Source organism: Eurytemora carolleeae, unplaced genomic scaffold (genome assembly GCF_000591075.1).
Source record: "Eurytemora carolleeae unplaced genomic scaffold, Eaff_2.0 scaffold50, whole genome shotgun sequence".
In the NCBI taxonomy this organism is placed as follows: Eukaryota; Metazoa; Arthropoda; class Copepoda; order Calanoida; family Temoridae; genus Eurytemora; species Eurytemora carolleeae.
This window is the reverse complement of record NW_019396217.1, coordinates 383,621-398,188: the sequence shown is the minus strand read 5'-3', so window position 1 is coordinate 398,188 and position 14,568 is coordinate 383,621. Positions and strand designations below refer to the sequence as shown.

At 32.9% G+C, this 14,568-nt stretch overlaps 1 protein-coding gene across 1 annotated transcript; it reads left to right on the top strand.

The window, feature by feature from the left end:
* Positions 1–1,262: 1,262 nt before the first annotated feature.
* On the top strand, positions 1,263–14,568 carry LOC111698413 (tubulin alpha chain). Its single transcript, XM_023468747.1, has 14 exons — positions 1,263–1,359; positions 1,661–1,829; positions 4,567–4,666; positions 4,750–5,039; positions 5,469–5,546; positions 6,978–7,069; positions 8,535–8,622; positions 8,835–8,883; positions 9,222–9,271; positions 10,139–10,216; positions 12,732–12,785; positions 13,094–13,203; positions 13,740–13,818; positions 14,419–14,568. Exons 1-14 carry the CDS (start codon positions 1,298–1,300, stop codon positions 14,464–14,466), a joined length of 1,347 nt encoding a protein of 448 aa, XP_023324515.1. The 5' UTR covers positions 1,263–1,297; the 3' UTR covers positions 14,467–14,568.

Genomic DNA, 14,568 nt, shown 5'->3' with positions numbered 1-14,568 from the left:
CGGCGGGAGTAACTATGAGTAATCTGAGGAACGCTGGTAACCAAAGCTTGTAATATATATAAAGTAGTAATCTCCGTTTTTATGTCTGGCTGTTTATATTTCGGTCATACTCTTGATCGATTTGCCTTAAAATTTGATTGTGTAACTCGGCAGAAAAATGGGAATTTTCTTAGCTTGGTTCAGAAAATCTTAGTTCAGTGAAAATATAATTTCTTTCAGGGCTTACTTAATTTTGCATTATCTTAATGATCAGGGTCAGCTCAAACATTTTCTAAAAAAATTTTCTGCATGAAAATCTAAAAATTATCATGAAGTTTGAACAAATAAATAGATTTACCATGAAGTTTGAACAAATAAATAGATTCATCATAAAGTTTGAACAAATAAATAGATTTACCATTAAGTTTGAACAAATAAATAGATTCATCATAAAGTTTAAACAAATAAATAGATTTATCATGAAGTTTGAACAAATAAATAGATTTATCATGAAATTTGCACAAATAAATAGATTTATCATGAAGTTTGAAATAAATAGATTTATCATGAAGTTTGAACAAATAAATAGATTTATTATGAAGTTTGAACAAATAAATAGATTTATCATGAAGTTTGAAAAAATAAATAGATTTATCATGAAGTTTGCACAAATAAATAGATTTATCATGAAGTTTGCACAAATAAATAGATTTATCGAAGTTTGAACAAATAAATAGATTTATCATGAAGTTTGCAAATAAATAGATTTATCATTAAGTTTGCGCAAACAGTTTATCAAGTGGTCTGAAAAGCGGTTGAATTTAAAAGATATAAGGTTCTGGGGTTTAATTTCTTTACATTAAATTCCAGTCCTTGAAAATACAGTTGATGTAGTCAATAGTAAAAGTACAGGTTTAGGTAAAAGTTCACACATACGCGAAAGAGAAAGATAGAGTAAACGAAAATGAAAACAAACTTTTTCTTATGTANACAGATACAGATACAGATACAAGTATAATTACAGATACAGATACAAATACAGATACAGATACAGATACAGATACATGTATAATTACAGATACAGATACAAATATAGATACAGACTTCACAAAAAATCTTTCTTAAATATTTTCATTATACATTTATTTACTTTAATAAAAGGTTTAGCTGTTGTGTCCAAAATTACAGCTCTGTAAAAAGAAGTTAAACTTTAAGTAAACATGAAACATAAAACTATAAATTGTATAAATTATAGAACTTTGCCAGTTTAAACTTTGTCAACGTTTAGGTACTCATACTCTTGATCCCTTAGTACAAGATGCGTGAGGTTATCTCAGTACACATTGGGCAGGCTGGAGTTCAGATGGGGAATGCATGCTGGTAAGTGAATGCATTCTGGTAAGTGAATGCATGCTTACATGTATACAGGTTATCAGTTTTTTCGTTCATTTAATAGAAAGTTTAAAACAATTTGTTTTCTTGTAGTTTTTGTATAACGCTGGTCACGTAAAATATTCCTTTATTCTAATTTTCAACTAGACGATTGTGTGGTCAAATTATTAGCTGTTTTTAAATAAGGCTCATTTTTGTTTGAAATGCTAATACTAGTAATTTGTAATTTCGTTTTACTCTCAAAAGTAATTCTAAAGTTTCAGTTTGTAATCGCTTTATTCTTGTGTAGGGAGCTGTACTGTCTTGAGCATGGTATCCATCCTGATGGTATGATTCCTGATGATGACCAAAACGGAATCAACGATGACTCCTTCAGCACGTTCTTTAATGAAACAGGATCTGGGAAACATGTCCCAAGAGCTGTTTTTGTAGATCTAGAACCAACAGTTATTGATGAGGTAACACATAATTAGAAGACACAAGACACCATTTTAGTGTCTTGTCCTAGATAGATCATAAAATTGTGTTTACGCTTACGCCTTACACTTGTATTACTGCCCTTGCTTATAATAAGCATATCACGTGGATTTAACAGTTCTTTCAATATTCCAGAAAGCTGTGACTTTCGATCACAATTTTGCTATTAAACATATTCTTTTAGCTTTTTCATTAAATACTTTTTTGTCGGCAAATATATGTTGAATGAAAAGTCTAAAACAAACAAAACCGTAAATTTAAAGATTTTTTGATTATAGACCAAAGCGCATAAGTTTAAATAGAGGAAACCGAATCCCTCTAACTCTGGTTAGTCCAGGGTGATATGCATAAATCAAATGCTATTTAGGTTTATTCGGCGATGAGCATGCATAAAACAGAAACAAGATACCATTTAGTGTCTTGTCAGATAGATCATAAACAAATTTTGTTTACGCTAACACTTGTATTAGTGCCCTTTCTTTGTATGCATAAACCACGAAGAGTTTATTCAGCGCTTGCTATACAATATGAAAACAGACACAAGACACCATTTTAGTGTCTTGTCAGATGGATCAAAAAAAAAATTTGTTTATGCTAACACTTGTATTAGTGCCCTTTCTTGTATGCATAAACCACGAAGAGTTTATTCAGCGCTTGCTATACAATATGAAAACAGACACAAGACACCATTTTAGTGTCTTGTTAGATGGATCATAAAAAAATTTTGTTTACGCTTACACTTGTATTACTTCACTTGTTTATAATAAGCATATAAATCACATGCTATATAGGTTTATTCGACGCTTGCTCATACAGTATGCATAAAGAACACTCAAGACACCATTTAAGTGTCTTGTCAGGTGCGCAAATGCCCAAACTGTCCAGAATCTGACATGTAGTGTTACAATTATTTAACAACCCGGTCGGTAAACGTAATAATGATACTTCTTGTTGAGAAAGATTGAGAAAAAAATTTAACTGTTATTATTATAAAATAAGTAATTTCATTCAGTTAGCGGTTAATTTCTGTAATGTTTGATTCTTCTCAAACGTTTCCTGTACATTTCCTTCAATTTACTTGCAAAATTATTTAATTTCTCAATAATTATACACGGTAAAAAAGTTTTATTGGTATCAAAATCCTAAAAAAAATCTCTTTACTACTATGGGTTCTGTTTAACTCACGGGCAGCCGTAGTAAAGGAATTGAGTCTTTGGAACAAAATCAAATATTTAAACCTCAATATCTTTGGAACTGGATGTTGTAAACCTTTGATATTTCAAACTCAGATTATTTGATTTAACAGAATTCATAGTTTGAAATATCTAAGGTCTGCAACATTTGGTTCCAAAGATATAGTGATTAAAAAATCAGAGTTTGTGACGAAGACTCAATTCCTTTGCATTTCCAAGCCGGGTCAAACTTTTCGGTTCCAGTTTGTACTGTTTCACCCATACATTAGGTAAATAAAGCAGACACTCAATAGGACTTTAGCTGGTGCAACAAGGTTGACGCGGTCAGACATTTAAAGGTTGAATTTACTTTTTCTAAAGGGTCAGAGGTGCGTGAACTGCGTTACCTACTCAGTCTCTCCCTATTAGTTTATCATAAAGTATTTTTCTTTAGTGTTGCTTGGCATAAAACAATAAATTATTTATTCAGAAATCGATATTTGTTAAATGCCAAAGTATTGGCTGAACGTTTATAATTTCAAAACAAAACAATTTATTGGATAATCAGGTAATTAAATAATGCTATATTAATATCATGCTATTTAATATTATTTTTAGGTGAAAGTAAAAATATTTTTATTTAAATCTATATGAGATAATGAGTTGCCGAGGCATAAGAGTGATGTTTTAACTATCAAGTATTTGCACAATAGAGTTGGCACATCAAAACTTTTTCGTTTAATCAAGCATTTAGTGCAAGGGCGTAAACAGAAATAATTCTAGGGGGGGGGGCAATAATTTGTGCGAAGTGCAAAAAAAATTTGTTTGCCCCCCCCAGGAGCTCCTAGGGGGGGGGGAATTTGAACTGTAAATTCAAATCATTTGGCTTCTTGGATATCTGCAGGCATAAGTATAAGATACTTTAAAGGTACACATACAGTCAAATTACCTTGCTGTTATGTTAGTAATAACTAGTATTTAAACTAGAGATAGTAAAAGACATTTTTGAAAATGAAAAACCTGACTTAACTTAAATTCTATGAGATGAAAAAAAGACAAAGGTCCAGAAAATAATTTTGACTTGTAAAAGTTTCTGTTTTGAAAAAAAGTATGAGTACAATTGTAATCTATGTCATAAAGCTCTTCGTTCATTTATATGTTTGCTATGGCTGGACAAACGGCTGAATCAACTGGGCTGAATTTTAGTAAGGAAACTTTATCATGGATACCCTTGGGGATGACATAAGCTAAATAAATTATAGGATTTTTGTTTTAAATCGATTTTTAAAATTCCATGGACAACGCCTGGCACTTAAAAAACAGCGGTGCAATGAATAAAGTAAATTAAATCCAAATAAAAAACAACGAAAAATTGGTCTTTTACTACCTCCAAACTCAAGCCAAGCCAAACATTAGGATGAATGTGCATTCTAAATAGATTTTTCATTCTAGGGTTTACAGGTCTAGGGGGGGCACTACCCCTTTGCCCCCCTGTATGCGCCCTTGATTTAGTGTTCTACTATGATTGTTAACGTTAACTGTGCAGGTTCGAACTGGTACTTACAGACAGCTATTTCATCCAGAACAGCTGATTACTGGCAAGGAAGATGCCGCAAACAATTATGCCAGAGGCCATTACACAATAGGTAAATAAAAAATTAAAAAGTATAAAAAGTGAAAATTTAATAATAAAAATTATCTTACAAATTGTGATATTATCTTATTCTAGGGAAAGAGCAGATTGAAGTAACAATGGATAGAATTAGAAGAATGGCAGACCAAGCCACCGCGCTTCAAGGATTTCTTATCTTCCATTCCTTTGGCGGAGGAACTGGCTCTGGGTTTGCTTCTCTGCTTATGGAGCGCCTTTCAGTGGACTATGGAAAAAAGTCGAAGCTTGGATTTTCCATTTATCCTGCTCCTCAGGTTTCCACTGCAATAGTGGAACCTTACAATGCTGTGCTCTATACCCACACCACCCTAGAGCATTGTGATTGTGCTTTCTTAGTGGATAATCAGGTTATGTGTTTATAAAAGGCATCGAGCAATATCAGCAAACTAAAGTATTCTAATCCCTGTCTTAGAATTCTAATGGTGTAAACCTTTGATATTTCAAACTTAGAGTATACCTAACAGAATTTATAGTTTGAAGTATCTAAGGTCTACACCATTGGGTTGCAAAGAAATACGGATTAGAAAATCTGAGTTTGTGGCAACAACTCAATTCCTTTAATAAAAAGTCATGCGTTCAGAAAATATGGCTTAATAATGGTTCTAGCCTTGAAATTTCTTTTGATTGATCTTTTAATTAGTCATGCCAGCTTGCATGACTAATTGCACCACCAATTCCAACTTGAGACAATACAGAAGAGGCTAATTTTATAATAAGTTTAATAATTAAATGTATAAATATCAATTATAAATATTAACAATTCTTTTTCAATTCAGGCGATTTATGATATATGTAAGGATAACCTTGGAATAGACCGTCCAACTTACACCAACCTTAATCGTATAATCGCTCAGGCATTTAAACCTTATTATTCTATGCAATCGCTCAGGAATATAAACCTTATTATTCTGTATAATCGTTTAAATATTTAAAAAACATTCAAACCTTATTATTCTATATAATTGCCCAGGTTTTTAAACCTTACTATTCTGTATGCTCAAGCATTTAAACTTTATTAGTTTGAATAATTAATTAGGCATTTAAACCTTATTATTCTGTATTATAATTAATTAGGCATTTAAACCTTATTATTCTGTATTATAATTAATGAGACATTTATACCTTAAAGGGAGTGCTTGCGAAAAATGAAAGGGGGTATAGGCTTACGGCGAAAAATAATCGCTGCTAATACTGCTAATCTTATTTATATCTGTTGGGTCTATAAGGAGAAAATAGTTAAACACGACTTATACTGAAGAACGTAGCGTCCATACAAATTCAAAAAGAAAAAAATCTATTTTATTTCAAACAAATCATTAAAAACAGCTAAATAGTTGGCCGCCAGATGTCTCTCCTCTCGATGCTTTGAATATCGATAACACGTGGCAGAGACAACTAGCGTAAAAAAGGCGTTTTAAGTGCATTGTATAAAAAAATAACAAATATTATGAAATATTATATATGAATACGTTGAAAAGTAATCGATGACTTTAGGTTGTAATATCTGAATGATTTGTTTAAAAATAAATTGATTAATTTTCGATACAAGTCATATATTGCAATTTCTCTTTATAGACAGTAGAAGTAAGATTAGTAGCGATCAAAAGCAATTATTTTTCGCCACAAGCCTATACCCCCTTTAATTTTTCGCGAACACTCCCTTTAAATAATTCTATATAATCGCTCAGGCATATAAACCAAATATTCTGAATTATTCTGACTCACTTAAAAAGTATTTCTAATCGATATGTTCAGAAAGTTGCGGTATTTAATACGGTTTATTATTTATATCAATTTAGAAAGCTTAAGTTGGGTTGTGCCTAGCTCGTGTGTAAGCTTATACCTAATTTATCATCATTTAAAGGGATTATCGACATAATTTTAAGTAGTTTCATGACGTTACTTTTAGACCTTTTGTATAAATAAAAGATGATAATAACCTTGTTTGTCTGCGTTTAAATTAAACATTCCAATTGTTGTTTTGAAATGACTCACGGATTTTATGCAAAAGAGACACAGAACGTAATTTTCATAATTTAACACTTTTTAAAATAAAAATTAAAATTTTGCTTCCTTGATATTGCACATTTGACGGTTCAGAGGGCACCATTGAGATTCCAGAATCTAACATAGCCCACTAAAAATGGCTGGTCGCTTGAAGTTACGTCTAAAGTTGTCCTTTTAAGAAAATAATAATAATCTTAAAGCAGACTAACCCTGAATCTAAAAAAAATATTTAAAAACATTAAAAAATATTGAAAAATCAAGGTTAAATGATTGATTAGATTATCTCCTCAATAACAGCATCTCTGAGGTTTGATGGAGCCTTGAACGTTGATCTAAATGAATTTCAGACCAACTTAGTTCCATATCCTAGGTAATCTTTTCAGACCAACTTGATCCATATCCTAGGTAAACTTTTCAAACCAGCTTGGTTCCATATCCTAGGTAAACTTTTCAAACCAACTTGGTTCCATATCCTAGGTAAACTTTTCAGACCAACTTGGTTCCATATCCTAGGTAAACTTTTCAGACCAACTTAGTTACATATCTTAGGTTAACTTTTCAGACCAACTTGGTTTCATATCCTAGGTAACCTTTTCAGACCAACTAGGTTCCATATCCTAGGTAAACTTTTCAGACCAACTTAGTTCCATATCCTAGGTAGACTTTTCAGACAACTTGGTTCCATACCCTAGGTAAACTTTTCAGACCAACTTGGTTCCATATCCTAGGTAAACTTTTCAGACCAACTTGGTTTCATATCCTAGGTAAACTTTTCAGACCAACTTGGTTCCATATCCTAGGTAAACTTTTCAGACCAACTTGGTTCCATATCCTAGGTAAACTTTTCAGACCAACTTGGTTCCATATTCTAGGTAACCTTTTCAGATCAGCTTGGTTCCATATTCTAGGTAACCTTTTCTTGGTTCCATATCCTAGGTAACCTTTTCAGACCAGCTTGGTTCCATATTCTAGGTAACCTTTTCAGACCAACTTGGTTCCATACCCTAGGTTAACTTTTCAAACCAACTTGGTTCCATATCCTAGGTAAACTTTTCAGGCCAACTTGGTTACATATCCTCAGTAAACTTTTTATACCAACTTGGTTCCATATCCTAGGTAAACCTTTTGTTTTGACTTTAACATACTTTTTTTCTTCGTCTTGAAATAATATATGGCCTGCAGGCTCTTGCTGTTTTTAATCACGAATACAACTTTACAAAGTGTTTAGAAATAAAGTTGATATTTATTTTGAACTTCATGACATTAATACTTTGAAGATGAAAGAAGTATAAGTAATGACTACACCAACGATTGGCAACCAATTTTTTAAAGTTTTAAGAATTTCTTTTTTTGGTGTTACATAGATGAATATCTTAAAATATATTTCACAAATCTAGACAATAAAAAGACACAGCGCTCTAAATTTAGTTGTTAAGGTACTTACCCACAGGTCTTTTCACAGGGGCAAATTCCCAAGTAACAACTTCCCAAATGTGCAATTTCCCAAGCGGCAATTTTCCAAATGTACATTTAAGGTTAGGTTAGGTCTTCTAAGGTGCCACAGGCTGCAAGGTGGGGCGATCGCTGCGGCTAGTATGGATCCGATTGCTGCAGCTAGAACAGGCTAGGGGGCTGAGCACTGCGGCTACAACAGACTCGGGAAGTTGTCGCTTGTAAAATTGCACATTTGGGAAATTGTCACTTTGGAAAATAGCCTTGAGAAGTTGACGCAGGGGAAAATGGCTTTGGGAAAGTACCTAACATCTAAACGCTATTGTTTATATTCAAAACATAAAAATATAGAATGTAAACAGTATACACCACGCTATTTCAAGGATTCACTATCCCCTGGCGACCTATGCTCCAATGGCTTCTGTAGAGAGAGCCTACCATGAAACAATGGCCGTGGATCAAATTACAAAGGTTTGAAATAAACATTCTGCACTTCTACTTTTTAAAAGCCATGATTATTCATTTCATGCAAACGAAATCCTTGATTAAAAGATTATAAGAATTCTCTTTCTAAAGTGCAGTTTGCAACAAAAATACTTTTCATTTTCTAATAAGGATTTCAAGCTTCAATTTTTATCTCATAGACCCAAACGAAAAAAAACTATATTGTATATATATATTAGGTCTGTTTTGAGCCCAATAACCAAATGGTAAAATGTGACCCAAGGAAAGGTAATATAAATGAACTAAAACGATGATAAAACGGTTGTATCAATATATAATTCATATTATGTACATGTAAAACTCTTAACTTAAATAATTAGACACTCTTAGACATTCTCAATCAAGAGAATAACAATGATCATTTATAAAAAAATGTATTTTTTGTAAGAAATGATTTTTTCAAAAGCTATTCTGTATTTCTATAAATATAAAAGATATATTACTAATTCTTAAAAAAAAACAAAATTTAATAAACAAACAATGAACAAAGACGACACTATTTACAGTTTTCTGGCTATCACTGTACAGTGTATGAAGTGTACATGATGTACAACCATATTGTTTAGGAAAATACATGGCAGTCTGTTTGTTGTACAGGGGTGATGTTGTACCTAAGGAGAGTTACACGCTCTTTTTAATCACTAATACCGAACAAATATTGGATGGGTGGATATTTGAAATATTTCTAATTAAAATATATTCTGCAATCTGCAAATATTTATGCTTGTTCAAATTGAACTATTCAACTCAATTCTTTGCACGCAAATAACTATAAAAATTGCATCTAAAAATGTAAAGTACTCAAAAAAATTTTATGAATAATGTTTCAAACTAAACTTTTTGATCATGATAATAAAAATTTCAATTAAATAAGAATAAGATAGTAAATTTGTAGAAAAAAAGTTTTTTGGAACAAACATGCGATACAACCAATTATCGATACAAGGGTAGTTAGCACCATTAAATTGATGATTTTAATGTCTAAAAAGTGAATTTGGTTTAAAACTGGGACTCTTCGATCAACAAAGTTTATTTTTAATGAAACATTGCACAACGTACATAAAAATAATTTTGTTCTGATGCAATTATATATTTATTGGTTCACATTTAGCACATACATTTCTGTACATACATTTTATATATATATTGGATATTACTATTATATATTCTCATCCAATAATTGTCCTGGAACTGCTTCATTTCTTGAAAAAGGGGATTTTTAGAAATTGGAAAAAAATACTCACCTGCAAAGTCTTTTATCAACATTCTTAATTTTTTCTGTTGTTAGTTTTTGTTTGCACTTATGCACCTATTCATATATTTAATCTGGGGGAATGGTTCTTATGTCATGAAAATATTCTAACAATGCAATTTTTGTACATTTTACTTAACTTGAAAAATGTGGTATTTGACTGGTTTGGGGTCAACTGAGCAGTTTACACCGGTATTCTTGGATAGGTGAGAGCCTGTAATTCTCGTTCAGGACGTCAATGCTGCCATTGCATCCATCAAAACACAGAAATCTATTCAGTTTGTTGACTGGTGCCCAACAGGATTTAAGGTATAGTTTACACAGGATGAGATACTACAGGGTTACTTAGAAAGGATGAGGCTGTAATGACGACCTGAAACTCTTAAAATATGATGACTTGAAAGTTTAACTTGGCTTTCTGACTTTAATATAGTTTACTACAGGTATATTTAATGATTTGACAAATAACGAAAAAAGTTTACAACGAACAAATTAATTAATGAACAAAGACTAAAAAAATTCCGTACAGTCGTCTCTGAAGTCTAATCCTGTGATGGATCCCTTTAGAGTCTGGATAGAGAGGTGGGGAAGGCGAAACTGGAAAAATTTCATCAAATTACAAGAAAATAAAATTGAATAATGACAGTTGCTGAATATTTTAAATTGTCTTCTTCCATAATTTGTGTTGTTGTTTGATATCAAAGAAAATAATATGGCAGTTTTATTATAGTAAAATCGATCCCAGATTAAGATATATTGGAGTAAAAGATTTTTCTACAGAACTAAACTGGAAAAAGTTTTTAAATCTAATCTTGTATTTGGAAGACGACATTCTAAACTATTAATCTACTGTCATGTTTTGTGGGACACCCTGTATATTAAATATAGGTTATTTGCTGAAGTTTGAATATATATCCCTGAATATACAGGATAGGACTAGACATGGTATGATGACGGAAGTAAGACGACTTATAAAGCTCATCTTAGATCTATGGTATTGGTAGCTATCTAAATAAAGGGTGAAAAGAAAGTAACGCATCACTCAAATAAAATGTTCTTGATGCTTTAAAAAAATCGTTTATTATAAATTTAATTTATTTCAAAATGACCCCGACTATAATAGACATCTTTCACTCTGTTTGGCATTGAAGAGACCCAGGGGCGTACGAGGGCTTTTGTTTAGGGGGGGGGCACAATTTGCGCGCTTAAGCGCGCAAAAAAAATTTTTTGGTCCCCCCCCTTAAAAACCCCTTTTTTGAAAAAATATTAATACCTTTTTTAAATTTTTTTTGCCCCCCCTCTCCCACCTGGACTTATTTTGTTCACCATAAAAATACACCAAAAAGACTACTTTTTTGGGTGTTACTAACCTTAGAGTCTAAAAATTATTCCTTTGCTTGAAAAACTAACTTTTTAACTTTATAAATTTATCACTTAACTCCATCACAGCTAACTAAATCAATAATCACAGCATCATTAAAAATTATATTTTTACGAATAAACGAAATTTCTTCTGAAATTTTTAGATAGAATTTACTCAATCTACATTTTAACCAAATCTTTTAAGCTACAATTTTCTAGGATTTGCTTGCACAAACATTTCAATGATTTTTTTCAGTAGAGAGCTCAGACAGCCTTATAGGGTGTAAAGCTATAAGTGCAAGATCGTTAAGTCTGCTCTCCGTCATAGTACATCTTGCGTAAAGAAGTATACTCTTTAGAAGGCTAAAACTTTTCTCTCCTTCTATTAACAGTGAATTTAGACAAATCCTTAGTCTTTGTCATTGTTAGGTGTTACTTTCTAAACGTAGTTTCCTTTTAATTTGGTATTTTTCTAACTCCCAGGGGGGGGCAAGAGAACTACTGCCCCCCCTAGGTACACCACTGTGCCTGACCTGAGGAAGGGAAATGCAAGCAGATGTATTATTAAAAGAGCCTCCCCCATGGATGCCCCCCCTCAGCCTCTCAGGGGGGGCACGCGTAGAGGGGGGCGGGGGGGGCGCGGCCCCCCCCCTCGTACGCCCCTGAAGAGACCAGGGTCTCCAGGCTGATGTTTCTTTAGAATCTATTCAGTAGCTTTTCCAGTTGCGCAATATTCCGAGGCTGATTCTTTTCCGACTTCATCTCATCCTCCAGTATAGACAACAGATTTTCGATTAGATTGAGGTCACGAGGCCATTCCTCCTCCCCCAAAATGGCACTTTTTCCCACCAATTTAGAGCCAAAACAGTCTCATGCATTACTTTCTTTACACCCTATACAAAACTTTACAACACAAAATCAAACGACTTTTCAGCTTTCCAAAATGTGATGTACCCCCTGAGTAGCTGGCTAGTTGGGCAACCTATCAAAGTGTAAAGACTATACCTTCACATTTAGTGGAAAACCCTGTATATTCGTTTAAACCTTTTACTTGACATTTGGTATTCCACGACAGAACACGATATTGAATTATTTATCAAATCAATACTAGAGATTAAACATTCACTTCTCCAGATTCAAACAATATCGGATTTATAGAAATAAAGTCACGTTTACTTTTTTATTGCAAAGATTAAAGATTTAAAATTATAGGAAAAATGCAAGTTTTCGTGCAAAAAAGCATTATGTGTATGATATAAAAGATTCAAATGAATAAACCTTCAATTATTCATACTTTAGAAAGCTGGCATTTTCTGTTTTTCAAAACTTAGATTAAAGGGACATTTATAGATTGGCATTGTCTGATTCACAACGGTATCCTAAACAGCTTTGTCTAATCTGGAATAAACATGGTTATTGTCAATTGTTGCTTCTCAATAATTATTTGCGCGATATATTTTAGGTTGGAATTAATTACCAGCCCCCCACGGTGGTACCAGGAGGGGATCTTGCAAAGGTAAAAACTTATAACTAATAAACTTTCATAAATAGTTTAAAAATATGCCCTGTATTCCCATCCTCTACCCCAGACAATTCCACCTTCCACATCCACAAAAAAACCTTTACCTAACCACAATTTCACAAACTCCCCTTTACCACCATCAGTTGATCATCCGCCTTCACCACAATCATCCACCTCCACCTCTCCACCACAAACCCTTCGTTTCTTCCCACCACTTCTATAGCTAAATCACAAAGCTACCTCCAAATCCTTCCCTTCCCTACGCACAATGTCTCTTCTTTCATAACCTATGTTGAATTCAGGTTCAACGTGCAGTATGTTGTTTATCTAATACAACAGCAATAATGGAAGCTTGGGCTCGTTTAGATCATAAGTTTGATCTTATGTACGCTAAGAGAGCTTTTGTTCATTGGTAAGTGATCTTATGTACGCTAAGAGAGCTTTTTTTCATTGGTAAGTGATCTTATGTACGCTAAGAGAGCTTATGTTCATTGGTAAGTGATCTTATGTACGCTAAGAGAGCATTTATTTATTGGTAAGTGATCTTATGGGTGTTAGGTACTTTCCCAAGTCTCCCAAGTGACAATTTCCTAAGTGGCAACTTCCCAGATGTGCAATTTCCCAAGCGGCAACTTCTGAGACATCGCAGGCTGCAATGGCAGAGTGCCGCGACTAGAATGAGTTAGTAGGCCCAGCGCTGCAGCCAGAACAGGCTGGGGGGATGAGCGCTTCGGCTAGGACAGACTTGGGAAGTTGCCGCTTGGGAAAAGGACTTTGGGAAAGTACCTAACATCATTTTATGTACGCTAAGAGAGTTTTGTTCATTGGTAAGTGATCTTATGTACGCTAAGAGAGTTTTGTTCATTGGTAAGTGATCTATGTACACTGAGAGAGTTTTTGTTAAGTTTTCTTAATATTGACTCAATATACTGAACATATTTTCTTGAGGTATGTTGGTGAGGGTATGGAGGAGGGAGAGTTCTCAGAGGCTCGTGAGGATCTAGCTGCTCTAGAGCTGGACTATCAGGTTAATCAGGGATTTAACTAATCCTAACAAATATTGGATTAAGCTAATCCTAACTAATATTGGATCAAACTAATCGTAACAAATATTGTATTAAACTAATCGTAAAAAATATTGGATTAAACTAATCCTAACAAATATCGGGTTAAACTAATCTGAACTAATATTGGGTAAAATCTAATCCTAACTAATATTGGATTAAACTAATCCTGACTAATATTGGGTTGAATTAATTCTACCTAATATTGGATTAAACTAATCCTAACTGATATTTAATAAATCTAATCCTAAATTAATCCTAACTAATATTTGGTTAAACGAACCCTAACTAATATTGGATTAAACTAATCCTAACTATTATTGGATTAAACTAATTCTAACTAATATTCGATTGAACTAATTCTATTTCCAACTAATATTGAATTAAATGTGAGACCTATGAGCCGTTTTTACGGTTTATAATTGTTTAGCAAGAGCGCAATTTTCAATCTTTAAGATCCTCCTGGATAGTCTATTCTGAAGGGTTGATTTTAAAAATTGATTTTTTAAAATGATATGATTACGACAACGAAAAAAGTAACAAGAATTCTACATAATTTTCAGGAGGTTGGTACGGACAGCTACTCTGATGAAGAATATGATGATGCATAAACTAGTAGAATATTAATATTTCAATAAATATGATCAATAGGCAAACAAATTGGCAACTATATGTATTTCTTTTTATTATGAGAAATAAATGTTCAAATCATA